Source organism: Stegostoma tigrinum, chromosome 1 (genome assembly GCF_030684315.1).
Source record: "Stegostoma tigrinum isolate sSteTig4 chromosome 1, sSteTig4.hap1, whole genome shotgun sequence".
In the NCBI taxonomy this organism is placed as follows: Eukaryota; Metazoa; Chordata; class Chondrichthyes; order Orectolobiformes; family Stegostomatidae; genus Stegostoma; species Stegostoma tigrinum.
Window position 1 is genome coordinate 133,125,079 of NC_081354.1, and position 14,837 is coordinate 133,139,915.

At 41.2% G+C, this 14,837-nt stretch overlaps 1 protein-coding gene across 5 annotated transcripts in view; it reads left to right on the forward strand.

Annotated features, from left to right (window-relative positions):
- fancg (FA complementation group G) overlaps positions 1-7,115 on the forward strand; it is a 60,209-nt gene extending 53,094 nt beyond the window's left edge. For 2 of the 5 annotated variants that reach the window (XM_048539873.2, XM_048539880.2), the window contains 3 exons: positions 4,154-4,321; positions 5,965-6,088; positions 6,519-7,113. In XM_048539873.2, the coding sequence (XP_048395830.1) occupies positions 4,154-4,321; positions 5,965-6,088; positions 6,519-6,630 (404 nt within the window). In that variant the 3' untranslated portion in view covers positions 6,631-7,113. Of the gene's footprint in view, positions 1-4,153; positions 4,322-5,964; positions 6,089-6,518 lie in introns of all 5 variants that reach the window. The other 3 variants (XM_048539889.2, XM_048539897.2, XM_048539906.2) reach the window with 3 other exon arrangements.
- The last annotated feature ends 7,722 nt before the right edge of the window (positions 7,116-14,837 follow it).

A 14,837-nucleotide genomic window follows, 5' to 3' on the forward strand; every position in this document is an offset into this window, starting at 1 on the left:
GATCCCATCTGGACCTGCGGACCTGTCCACTCTAATGCCTTTTAGAATACCCAACACTCCCCACCCCCGTGCTGACGTGACCTAGAGTAATCAACATCTATCCCAAACCTTAACATCTGTCATATCTCTCTCCTCAGTGAATACCGATGCAAAGTACCCATTAAGAATCTCTCTCATTTTCTCTGACTCCTTGCATAACTTACCTCCTTTGTCCTTGAGTGGGCCAACCCTTTCTCTAGTTACCCTCTTGCTCCTTATGTATGAATAAAAGTATTTGGGGTTTTCCTTAACCTTGTTTGCTAAAGGGTCATAAGGTAAGGATAAAGTAATAAGGATCGTTAAGGTAATAAGTCCTGCCCTGATATAACTTTCCAAAATGCAGCACCTCACATTTATCTAAATTAAACTACATCCGCCACTCCATGGTCCATCTGAACAAAATCCTGTCGTATTCTGTTTTGTAAATTAAAGCAGATATTGCACGTTTTCAAGTTTTTTTTTCTAGCTATAAGATAGGCTCCTGTGCAGCAATATATATAACTTTCAATACATACCATTGCACCGCACTGCAAGCCCAATTGATTGGTAATAAATTGGTTGTTAACATAATTCTTTGCACACTCAGGATTATTCAACAAATGTCCAATTACAGAATCATCCAATGTTGTTGCAGGTTTTAAGTCTGCGCTATCTAGAAATGGTTGGTACCTTGCTTGTTGACAACAGCCAAAGGGATATGATAATGGATATGATCTGCCTGATGTAAAGTTCGCATACCTAGCATCACACTGGCATGAAATTCATTCACCATGTTACTTATTTGTGTGATTGGTGGGATTTCCTTTTGGCTTGAAGGCAGCAGCATGTTTGTGATGAATGCCAGTCATGTTGCGGCTGCAAAGTGTCACCATTTAAGTTCGCTTCATCTGTTGCTCGAGCCTTTTGAGATACCTGATCCTTTCATGGGAATCTCTGGTAAACTGGGGACTTTTCAGGGCTGCCTTAGATTCATGGGTTTGCATGATATAATGAAAAATAATTTAATCAGGGTACCATCATCCAACAGAATGGCTTTGGTGTGCCCTATTTTAGCTTCTAGTTTCCAGCTTCCAGTGGACAAATGGCTTGGGTCCTATTTATGAAGTTGTTGATGAGGCATTAATCTTAGAGAGTGTGGAACTGTCAGAATCCCAATTTTTACACCTACCAGTGAAGGTAGGTTTGTGCTGCTAGGTAGTTCAGCACATGCCAGTCACCATTCTGTTGCATTGTCTCCCACTTCTGGAAGCTACTGTCACACACAGACCTTCAAGGTCATACAGTGGATAAAAATATTACTCAGAATGTTGGCTTGTGATATACAGTAAAAGAATCCCCAGCTGGTTTCTCAACTAGGACATTGAGGAAAAAGACGACACAGTAGTTAGCACTGCTGTCTCAGTGGCAGGGACCCAGGATTGACTTTAGCCTTGGGTGACTTATGATGAGTGGAGTTTGCACGTTCTCCCTGTTTCTGCTGGATGCTCTGTTATCCTCCCATTGTCTAATGATGTGCAGGTAAGGTAGATTAGTAATGGGAAATGCGGGGTTATGGGGATAGGGTGAAGGTTCTGGCTGCAGGTGGAATGCTCTTCAGAGGGTTGGTGCAGGTTTGATGCACATGGGGATTCTATAGTTCTGTAACTTCCATTTCCAATGTGAATTTGAATGCAGAATTAAGCCATTAAGGAAATTATTTTCCTGGATATCTCTTGAATCAAATGACATCTAGCTTCCCACTCCTTGCCTAAGTCTGATGTGTACATTTGCTACAGTGGAAAACATAGCTGCATACAAGAATTCTGTACATGTCTTGATGGGCTTCCACCCTGCACTCCAATTAACTGCCAATCATCATGAACTGGTGCATTTCTCATTTGCACTGCCTGTACCAATCAGAGTTTACTTTCCAAACAATCAACACTCTTATTACAGTGTAAATGCTGGTCTTAGCCTTAAATTGGTATTGTTGCAAATTGTCCAGATGAATGCAAGATGGAAATTTTTTACAAAATTTTGTTTTTCAGCAGTACAAAGCATGTCAGATATATTTAAAATCATTATTGTGAAATATTACTTTTTCTTTCTTTAAATTTTTTTTTGGACTCTAGAAATTTCACTTGCCAATCACAAACAGTCGCACTTTAATTTGTTCAGAATTGCATTTCTAGAGTTAAAATCCAGGTGATAAGTTTGCATAGTGTAAAATGGCCTACAAGGGTGAAGTAGAATTAAACAGACTGCTCCAACATTTGAGTGAAACATAATAGTTCCTTTGAACAGGGCTACTCCAAAGTGAACGGGTGGCCGTATGCAAAAATCATCTGAGACAGTTTGATAAGAGGATGCCTAAGGATAGACGCAAGTTCATTAAGATACAACAAGTGATTGATTCCAGCCTCATTAATGAAAGAATGTTGTCCCATTCGATGAACAGCAGTTAGAATAAGGGATATAAATCTCCATCCATGATGCAGTCAGGCCTTACTCATGAACTGTTGTTTTCATAGCTGCTTAAATTTTTTTTGTTGTAATTGGTTGCTTCTTTGAAGTTATTCACAAAATTAAGAAACAGGTCCTAGTTAAATATTCTTCACGTATTCATAGAGGTAGATTTCAACACAATTATAGATGCACATATAATCAAAGTATAATAGAAGCATTATGGGAAAAACATTTAAACCCAGATGTGAAAGTTAATCAGTCTCAGGAAATACTTTCCTTATCTCAAAAGATGCCTGGCATGTTCTGAATGAAATAGATTGTTCACAATTTATTAGCTAAAAGTACAATTAACTTTATAATGGTAAATTAATACTATGAATCTTACAGGAGTTAGTTAAAAACAACTGTCTTTTGTATTTTTTATATATATAATTGGGATAGTGGAAAATATAAGAGGAATAACAATTTGAAGAGACCACATGGAGTACAGTGAATAACAGAATTCAAGCAGTCGTTAGGGATAAGCAAGTACGGGACAGACCCAAAGGAGTATATCCAGTAACTTTGGCATGCGAATTAATAGGAAGCATAGAAAAGGTCCCAAGGCCTAGAGATGATGATATCTGTTAAACACCATGAGATCATGGGAACCTGGGGCTGTCCATTGGAATGCTATCATTGATTAGGTGTTTCACAGGATTGGGTGTGTGGAATAAGAGGGACAGACACAGTGATCACTTGTATGTGATTATTGTAACACAAAATGTATAAAAATGCTGTATTTCACTCTAAAAATCAGAGTGTTTCATTGAACTTTCGTTCGATCTGAGTTGTGGATTAAGAGAATGACTGGGTTCTCACATTGAGGCCAGATTTGGGGAAGATCTTTTGGCCCTTTCCTTGCTTGCATAAAGTCTGTCAGTTGCCTGAATCCTGCCTGCCTCCTGAGTCTTTGAGCCTGGTTGGGGGCTATGCTCCAACACAAAGACAAATGGGAAATCTGACAGACTGGCAAAACACAAATCTGTGTATATATTCTCCTTGTCGGTAATGTCAGACTGAATAACCAAAAACATTGAGATACTCAAGGATCTCTCACCAAAATCTAGTCAGTGCATTTCTGTCAAAATGCAGCGCCAGCTAACTATGTTACTAACGCTCAGACCTCCTTGATAGATAGTTACATTCCATTCCTCACCTCCGCTGCTAAGATAAACAGGTAGTTACCTCCAATTTACCTCTCTGATGAAGGGTCTAGGCCCGAAACATCAGCTTTTGTGCTCCTGAGATGCTGCTTGGCCTGCTGTGTTCATCCAGCTTCACACTTAGTTACCTCCAATTTAGCCTTCAATATAGTTTTGCTGTGTATTGTCACCTCTTCAAATGTTAATTGCGTTAAAAATGAAGCACATATTTCATACATTCATTGGGCAGAATTGAGATTTAATTCCCCTAAGTCTTCAGTTAAAATCCTATGGTATAATTTATTAATATTTTGTTGTAAATCACTGGTTCCAATGATCATCTTATGTTCTCAACAGCACATTCTGTCTCTCAGGATGAACAACACCATAGGAGATCTGCCAGCAGTGTAAAAACTTTGAACTGTCATGAAATACACCCACACAAAATTTGAATTCACAAATTATTTTATATGTCTATCTTACAGGAGTGCCTGATGATCAGATTGAAACCTTGAAAAAGAATATGATTGAGGTTAAAATCCTGCAAAAATTGAAATCATTGGCTTTTGTTGGGAGAGGAATACAGCTGGCAGAAAGGGGTCAGAACCGAGAAGCTCTCCAAAATTTCCAGCTGAGTCTACAAGCTTATCATGGTACCTTATTTTTGTAACTTTGATTTACAGTTCAACATTTAAACGTTCATGATTGTTCAAAGCATGCCAACATCAGTATTTCATGGTGACAAAATGTTATGGATCTGTTTCCTTTTGTGTGTACTTTTGCTGACAAAGATGAATATAAATCCAGCCTTGCTCCTTAAAAAGTCAATAATAGTTAGGATTTAATTCAATTTTTATCAACCTGCCCTTGCATCTGCAGAGAGTAGAAGTGCAACATTAATTCTGAAATTGCACTCGAACTACCATAGAGCCAAGGGGAATGCACTGACTAGAAGAACTGGGCACTACATGTGGTTTAAAATAAAACATTGATGGCAATAAACATTGTTATATGAAAAAGTTGTTTCTCACAATGTGTGTTTTCTAATGTGCCAGCTACATGAGGGAATGGCATACTTTCCTGGTGCTGGGCTGATGGCATTGAATATGAGAGAATATCTGGCTGAACAGGTGCAACCTTGGACTTCTTGGACCACGAAGAAGCCTGCTGTTTTTAGTATCCTGTTAACTCTCAGTAAGAGTGGGAATACAGCATGAACTTGCACTAACAGTTCTTCTAGACCATCTTTGTGTAACTGCAAGCAAATTGGCAATTATGAAGTCATTTTACCACTGGTAGCCTTGAATGACTTTATCAAGGTTTCAGTGAATTTTTTTAGCCCATCCCTAATTGCCCAGAGGGCAGTTCAAGGTCAACCACATTGCTATGGGTCTGGAGTCACATGTAGGCCAGACTAGGTAAGGATGGCAGTTTCCTTCCCTAAAGGACATTAGTGAACCAGGTGGGTTGTTCTAACAGAGATAATGGGAACTGCAGATGCTGGAGAATTCCAAGATAATAAAATGTGAGGCTGGATAAACACAGCAGGCCAAGCAGCATCTCAGGAGCACAAAAGCTGACGTTTCGGGCCTAGACCCTTCATCAGAGAGGGGGATGGGGAGAGGGAACTGGAATAAATAGGGAGAGAGGGGGAGGCGGACCGAAGATGGAGAGTAAAGAAGATAGGTGGGGAGGTAGGGAGGGGATAGGTCAGTCCAGGGAAGACTGACAGGTCAAGCAGGTAGGATGAGGTTAGTAGGTAGCTGGGGGTGCGGCTTGGGGTGGGAGGAAGGGATGGGTGAGAGGAAGAACCGGTTAGGGAGGCAGAGACAGGTTGGACTGGTTTTGGGATGCAGTGGGTGGGTGTTCTAACAATGGATTCTTGGTCATCATTAGATTCTTAATTCCAGATATTTTATTGAATTCAAATTCCAGCATCTGCTGTGGTGGGATTCAAACCCAGGTCCCCAGAACATTATCTGGGTTTCTGGATTAACAGTCCAGAGATAATACCACTAGGCCATTGCCTCTACCATGTGCTGTCTAGTGACACTGACTGCGTGCCTGTGGTGAAGGTAATTCTAATTTTGGTTGCGCCATTTGGAACAACACTTTAATTGTAAGTAACAAAACAGTTGCCAGCAGCAGCAAACTTATAAAAACAAACTGAGAATTAAGTGTTCTGCCAAGTGCTGAGTAACCTGTGCATGTTCATTTTTTTTTGTCTAGCACTTATACAACCAGCATTCTAGGTGTTTTCTGTTGTAAAGTTTTGTGCATTCTGCTCCAATTGTAGATAATTTTGAAGCTGTGTATCATCTGGTAGAAATTCTGTGGAAACTTGAAAGGAAACAAGAAGCTGTCACTTATTGGCTAAAACAGGCAGAAGCAGAGAAAAGACACAAAGTGAATGCCTCGGAGTAAGTAAAACTGAGTTCAAATACTGAATTAGAAGAAAAGTCTAAAGCATATTGAATCATAACGTTTTGCTTTAGCAATCCTGAGATTCTTAATAATAACCAGACGTATTGTGGGATACAATAGTGTAGCAGTTATGTTAATCCACATGGCTTGGCCTAATAATGTGGAAACTGCATATTTAAATCCCACAATAGCAGTTGGAGAAATTCAAGTTTTTTTTTTAAATCTACAAATTAAAAGCTGGCATTATAAAAGTGATTCAGAGATAGTAGAAACTTGCAGCTGATGGAGAATCTGAGATAACAACGTAGAGAGCTGGATGAACACAGCAGGCCAAGCAGCATCAGAGGAGCAGGAAGGCTGACATTTTTTCTGAAGAAGGGTTGAGGCCCAAAACGTTTTAAAACAAACTTTTGTTTTCTTTTTCAGAGATTTCCCCATATTCTTGATTTCTTGCCTCAAAGAAATAAGTACCTCCGAGGAAGAAGCTGTTTCTAAAAAGCTGGACGGATATCGCAGCAGTTTTGCAACGAGAACATAACCATACAATTTCTGAGAGCCGCATCTTCTTCTCCTTTACCTTCACAAATTATCTAGTCCCATCCAAAATAAAGGATCAAGAAGATACTGAATAAACAGCCAAGTTAAATGACATCCAGGGTCAGACATTGACTGTGTTGCTCAATTTTGACCAGGATACAAATCTTTTTGAAGTAGAAATATTATACTCTATGTGTCCATCTTGAAAGAATAATTAAAAATTTGTTAACACCAAGTTATTACAGGATGTTGAAATGTCTGTTTTGTCAGGTTGTAACAGATGTATTTAAAAGAGTTATTTAATGATCCAAACTATGAGAATGGACAACTTAAAACAATTTGTTATATTCAGATTTTAATTTCAATATTTATGAATCACACTGAGCGGAAAGTGCAGATTTAGATGTTTGTATACAACATTTTGTACAATAATAAATGTTCAAGTAGAATTATCCCAGGATATCCAAGTATCTTTGGTTTATAAACAAAGTTATCCTCAGATTTTACTAATGAGCAACAAGACATATTGAATTGCTGTAATAAATAAAAGTTGTGCTTTAGAATACTGCAATCTGCCACCAAAAAACATGGGAACAGAAATAGACTGTTCATCTCAGTTGTCATTGATTTGAACATCATATCCATTTACTTGTCTTTGTTCCATATCTTTCATCCGTTACCCAAGGAAAATCTATCAATTTCAGTTGCTGCAGCATCCTTGGGGGAAAGTGGACTTTTAGAAAATTACAGAAGATATCACTCAGCTAAGTGTAGCTCTTAGGGGGTAGGAAGGAGTGGGGGAACTAGGATTGGGTTTCTGAACAAGGGTATAAAAGACAATGAAAATAACATTATACTGATACACTCTTTGCTGCTCTGCCATAACAGTTTGTTTCAATTTAGGGATCGTAGCTCAATTAGACTTTGCTTTGGGCAGGGTGCAGCATGGGATTACTCACTTTAAGTAAAAATTGGTGCAAATTAGGTTGAGATGAAAGGGTATCCTGAGCTGAATGCTCAAATGCAGGAGAATTATTCTGCTGAAATTAATTAAGACTACATATCAATTTGAGGAGGCTTAATGGATTTATTTGTTTTATTTAATGATGCATTACATTGATATAAATACATAGATTGTGATTAAAAACAGGGACAAAAACAAAATTGCTGGAAAATCTCAGCAGGTCTGGCAGCATCTGTGAAGGAGAAAAACAGTTAACATTTTGGGTCTGGTGACCCTTCCTCAGAACTGGTGATGGCTGGGAAAATATCAGTTTATATGCAGAAAATAGGGAGGTGGTTGGGGTAGGGAGTAAACGATAGGATAGAGCCCAAAGAGAGAAAGACAGTTGGACAGACAATGGGAGTTGCTAAGAATCAGGCTAGGAGGGTGAATAGTTGTTAATGGGGACTGTTAGTGATTAACAAGAGGGGGTGTGTAATGACAGGCTACGTGGTAATAAGGCCTGGTGTGTAGGGTAGGGGGGGCTGAGACATGGGAGAGTTTAGGCCCTAAATTTATTGAATTCCGTATTGAGTTCAGAGGGTTGTAGGCACTGCAGCAAGCCAGAGACAGAGATTTTGGCCATTTTAGCAGGTGTGTTGAAGTGGCAGGCAACAGGTAGTTGAGGGTCTTTTTTTGTGAGCAGAACGTAGACGTTCTGCGAGCAGCTGCCAAGTCTACACTTCGTTTCCCTAATGTAGAGGAGACCACACGGTGAGCTGCAAATGTAGTAGACTAGATTCTGGGAAGTACAGGTGAATTGTTGCTTCACCTAGAAGGTATGTTTGGAGCATTGGATATTTGGGAGGGAGGAGGTAAATGGGCCAGTGTTGCACCTTTGCTGGTTACGGGGGAATGTGCTGTCGGGCTTTGGGGAGGTGTCAGGGGTGAAGGAAGTGTGGAATGGGGTGATCTGGGAGGAAATGGTCCTTGCAGAGGGCAGACAAGGGAGGGGAGGGGAATATGTGCTAACAAGTTGTAGAGCTGGATGAACACAGCATGCCAAGCACCATCAGAGGAGCAGGAAAGCTAATGATTTGGTCCTGGATCCTTCTTCAGAAATGAGGGAGGGGAAGTGGGTTCTGAAATAAGTAGGGAGAGAGGGGGAGGTGGATAAAAAATGGTTAAAGGATAAGATAGGTGGAGAGGATACAGACAGGTCAAAGTGGTGGGGGTGAGTGCAGGTGGGGAGTTAGGGAGGGGATAGGTCAGTCCAGGGAGGATGGACAGGTTGAGGGGGCAGGATGAAGTTAGTAGGTAGGAGATCAGGTGGGGCTTGAGGTGGGAGGTGGGGTGAAGCTGGGCTGGTTTTGGGATATGGTGGGGGAGGGGAGATTTTGAAGTTTGTGAAGCCCACATTGATACCATTGGGCTGCAGGGTTCCTGAGTGAGATATGAAGTACTGTTCATGCAACCTTCGAGTGGCATCGTTGTGGCACTGCAGGAGGCCCAGGATGGGCATGTCATCTAAGGAACGGGAGGGGGAGTTGAAATGGTTTGCAACTGAGAGGTATAGTTGTTTGTTGCGAACTGAGCGTAGGTGTTCCACAAAGCGGCGCCCAAGCCTCCGCTTGGTTTACCCGGTGTTGAGGAGGCCACATCTGGAACAGCAGATACTGTATACCACATTAGCAGATGTGTAGGTGAACATCATCTCACTGGAGGTGGTGGAAATGGCATCTGATGATCTTCTGGATGTGGATGCTAGTGAGATGATAGGTGTGGATAAGAGGAACCCGATCGCTGTTGTGGCAGGGAAGAGAAGGTGTGAGGGTGGAAGAGCGGGAGATGGGTTAGAACTGGTTGAGGGCCCTGTCGACAACAGTGTTGGGGAATCCCTGGCTGAGAAAGAAGGTGGACATTTCGGATGCACCCTTGTCAAAGTTGGCCTCATCTGAACATATGCAACGATTATGATTGTTGCTTTTTATGGTTGTTGAGTGCAAAACAATGCACTTTAATACCCAATTATTATTAGCCATACCAACTGATGCTTAGTTTATCTTCAGAGGTACATGTGAAAGACAAATATTCAGTGCGCATCACAGGATGCAATTATACAAATGGACATAGGATCTTTGGAGACTATTTTCAAAGAAAAGAAAGTCTATTTATGGAACAGGCTAAATCCACAGAACCTGAGAGAGTCTTGCAGATCAAAATATATAGTTTATGTTAGTGATTTGCAAATATTATTCAATGATGTGATTTGATTCTGTTAACTAAGCCAGAGTTAAATATAATCAGTACTGTCTGATGATAGTTTACTATGGTGGTTCAATAATATTACAGAATTCAAACTACACTAATGTTCTATGAGAAACCTGTAGGTATGAGGCGCAATTTTAAGGCCAGTTCCCATTTTTGATGTGATTTGTTAACTTTTGAAAATGAAACATTTGAGCTGGTATTCAAGTCTTCTAAAAAGGTGTTGGCTTTTTATGATCAGAGATAATGGGAACAGCAGATGCTGGAGAATCGAGATAACAAAGTGTGGAGCTGGATGAACACAGCAGACGAAGCAGCATCTTAGGAGCACAAAAGCTGATGTTTCGGGCCTGGACCCTTCATCAGAAAAGGAGGATGGGGAGAAGATTCTGAAATAAATAGGGAGAGAGGGGGAGGCGGGCCAAAGATGGATAGAGGAGAAGATTGGTGCAGAGGAGAGTATAGGTGGGGTGGTAGGGAGGGGATAGGTCAGTCCAGGAAGGATGGACAGGTCGGGGGGGGGGGGGCAGGATGAGGTTGGTAGGTAGGAAATGGAGGTGCGGCTTGAGGTAGGAAGAAGGGATAGGTGAGAGGAAGAACAGGTTAGGCTGGCGGGGATGAGCTGAGCTGGTTTTGGGATGCAGTGGGGGTAGGGGAGATTTTGAAGCTGGTGAAGTTCACATTGATACCATTGGGCTGCAGGGTTTCCAAGCGGAATATGAGTTTCTGTTCCTGCAACCTACAGGTGGCATCATTATGGCACCGCAGGAGGCCCAGGATGGACATGTCATCTGAGGAATGGGAGGGGGAATTGAAATAGTTCGCGACTGGGAGGCGCAGTTGTTTATTGCGAACCGAGCATAGGTGTTCTGCAAAGCAGTCCCCAAGCCTCCACTTGGTTTCCCCAATGTAGACGGAGCCAGAAGACTTGAAACTATAGGCTGGTTAGTCTGACCTCGATTGTTGGTAAGACTTTTAAGAGTCCATTATTAAGGATGAGATTACACAATACCATGTTATAGTCCAACAGGTTTATTCGAAAACACAAGCTTTCAAAGCCTTGCTCCTTCTTCAGGTGTTGGTGAGAGAGGAGACATCAGTCACTGGATTTATAAGTAAAAGATATATTACATATATATATTAATCAATTAAAACCTTCTAACTGATTAAAGATTTAGCAGCATCTTAGGTTTGTTTAATACATCCTTATCAGTAAAGAATCATATTACTGATGAGGATGTATTAAACAAACCTAAGATGCTGCTAAATCTTTAATCAGTTAGAAGGTTTTAATTGATTAATATATATATGTAATTCCCCGAATTTCTTTAAAGTCACTGCTCTGAGAGAGCAAAAGATCTTAAGCATAAAGAAGAGGTGATATTTTAGGTCAGACAATGCACGGTTCACTTCATTTCACTTCTACAGAGTTTTACCTTCACTCTGAGCCTATGCCCTATGATCCGCGTCTCTCCTACCAGTGGATACATCTACTCCAGGTCTACTCTCATTATTCATCTTACTTATCAGCCTCCTGTGCAGCATCTTGTCAAAGACTGTTTTCTGCCTTATTCCCTTCTTAAACAGAGCTATTACCTTAGCCATTTTTCAGTCCTCTGGGATCCTCCCTGATTCCAAATGATTCCTGAAAGATCACTACCAATGCGTCCACATTCTCCTCAGCTAACTCCACCAGATCTCTGGAGTGTTGTCCATTTGGTCCAGGTTAGTTAGCCAACTTCAAACCTCTCGGCTTCCTTAACACTTTCTCCTTCGTGGTGGCCATTACTCACCTCAGCCCTGACACTCTTGATATTCTGGTGTGCTACTGGGGTCTTCCACTGTGAAAACTGACGCAAGTTACCCAATCAATTCCTACGACATTTCTTTATTTCCCATTACTACTTCTCTGGCCTCATTTTCCAGTGGTCCAATGCCCACACTTGCTTCTCTCTCACCTTTTATATATGAATCAAAAACTTGCAATCTTCTTTTGTGTTACTGGCTAGCTTAACCTCACATTCCATCTTTTCCCCCTTTATTGCTTTTTCACTTGTCTTTTGATGATTTTTAAAAACTTCCAAACACAAAGTCATAGAGTCTTTCAGTACGGAAACAGACCCTGCAGTCCAAACAATCCATGCCAAATATACTCCTAAACTAAACTAGACACACCTGCCTGTGCTTCACCCATATTCCTCTAAACATTTCTTATTCATGTGCTAATCTAATTGTCTTGTAAATGTTGTAACTGTACCTGCAACCACCACTTAGAGTCATAGAGATGTACAGCATGGAAAAAAGACTCAGGTCCCCTTTAAATCTTCCCTTTCTCATCTTAACCTGTGCCCTCTAGTTTTGGACTCCCCTACCCTGGGGGAAAGACCTTGGCTATTCACCTGCCATTGTCCCTAGTGATTTTATAAACCTCTTCAAGGTCACTCCTCAGCCTCCAGTGCTCCAGGGAAAATAGCTCCAGACTAATCAGCCTCTCCCTATAGCTCAAACCTTCCAATCCTGACAACATCCTTGTAGATAACAAAGTGTGGGGCTGGATGAACACATCAGGCCAAGCAGCATCTCAGGAGCACAAAAGCTGACGTTTTGGGCCTAGATCCTTGTAGATCTTTTCTGAATGCTTTCAAGTTTCACAACATTGCTCCTGAAGCAAGAAGACCAGAATTACACACAGTATTCCAAAAGTGGTCTAACTAATGTCCTGTACAGCTGCAACATGACCTCCCAATTCCTCAACTCAGTGCACTGGGCAATAAAGGCAAACATACTAAATGGCTTCTTCACTACCCCATCAGCCTGTGAGTCCACTTTCAGAGAACTATAAACATGCACACCAGGGTCTCTTTCTTCAGGAACACTCCTCAGGACCTTACTATTAAGTGTATAAGTCCTGCCCGGATTTGCCCTACCAAAATGCAGCAGCTCACATTTATCTAAATTAAACTCCATTTGCCACTACTCAGCCCATCTGATCATGGTCCCATTGTACTTTGAGGTTACCTTCTTCGCTGTCCACTACACCACCAATTTTGATGTCACCTGCAAACTTACTAATATTTCTCTGGGAATTAATTCCACACAAGAAACACTGTAAAAAAAATGCCACTCCTGTCTTTTAAAATCTTTCTCCTCTAACCTCAAAAATATGCCCCCTAGTTTTGAAATCCCCCACTACTGGGAAACGACACCTGTCCCATTCATCTTATCTGTATCCCTCATTATTTTATAAAGCTTGATAAAGTCACCTCTCAACTTAATATGCTCCAGTGAAAAAAGTCCCAGACTATTCAGCCTCTCCTTATAGCTAAAAACCACCATTCCTGGCAACATCCTGATAAATCTCTTCTGAAATCTATCCAGCTTAATTAAATCCTTCCTATAACAGGAAGGCCAGAACTGTACACAGTACTTCAGAAGAGACCACCACACGTGATGCAAACTTCAAAGAATTATGTACTTGAACCTCTTCGTTTCATTGTTCAACAACACTACACAAGGTCTTACTGAAAATTGTATAAATCTTGCCTTTGTTTGTTTTACCAAAATGCAGAACCTCACAATTATCCAAATTAAATTCCACCTGCCACTCTTCAGTCTGTTGACCCAACTGGTCAAGATCTCTTATCTTAAATGACCTTCTTCACTGTCCACTGCAGCACCAATCTTGGTGTCATCCACAAACTTATTAACCACGCTTTCTATATTCTCATCCAAATCATTTTTATAAATGACAAACAAAAAGTGGACCCTGTATCGACCCCTGTGGAATAACTCTGGTCACAGGCTTTCAGTCTGAAAAACAACCCTCCACCATCACTCTCTGCCTCCTGCTGTTAAGCCAATTTTGTACCCAATTGGCAAGGTCACCCCGAATCCCATGCAATCTAACAGGTCTACCATGCAGAACTTGTCAAAGGTTTTACTAAATCCTCTGGCTACCCACTCATCTTCACCACACTGTATGCTTTTCTTTTGTTTTAATGCTATCCCCAAATTCTATTGTCAACCATGGTTGCCTCATCCTCCCCTTAGCATATTTCTTCTTCCTTGAGATGAATTTCTGCTGTTTCTGCAAACTACCCCTAGAAATTCTTGCCATTGCTATTCTATCATCTTCCTTGCTAGGCTCCTTTTCCAATCAACTTTGGCTTGCTCCTCCCTCATGTCTATGTTCTTATCTTTACTTAATTAAAGTACCATCACATTTGATTCCAGTTTCTCCCTCGCAAACCACAGAGTGAATTCTATCATATTGTGGTCACGACCCCCTTGGGATTTCTTCACCTTAAGGTGCCCAGTCAAGCCTGTCTTCTTAAATATCACCACATCCAGAACTGTCTGTTCCTTAGTGGGTTCTACCACAAACTATTCCAAAAACTCTCATTGACATTCTACAAATTCCTTTTCATGGGATCTGCTACCAACCTGATTTTCCCAGTCCAATTGTTTTTTTGGAGTCCCCTGTAATTATTATAATCGTGCCTTTCTGACATGCTTTTTCCATCTCATGATTTATTTTCTGCTTCACATCCTGAATACTGCGAGGAGGCCTGTACATAACTCCCACCAGGGCGTTTTTCCCTTTGTGGTTCCTCAACTCGGCCCACACAGATTCTACACCTTCGATGTCACATCTTGCCAATCTTACGAACAGGTCAACCTCAGCCCCTCCACCCGTACACCTGTCCTTTCAATGAGATGTGTATCCTTGCATATTTAGTTCCCAGCCCTGATCCCCTTGCAGCCATGCAAAAGTATGCCCACAACATTGTACCCACCAATGTCAATTTGCACGACAAGCTCATTTACTTTGTTTCATATACTGCACATAATTAAACACAACACCCTTAGTCCTGCGGAGATAGTAGGAACTGCAGACGCTGGAGAATCTGACATAACACGGTGTGAAGCTGGATGAACACAGCAGACCAAGCAGCAGAGGAGCAGGCAAGTTGATGTTTCGGGTCGAGACCCTTCTT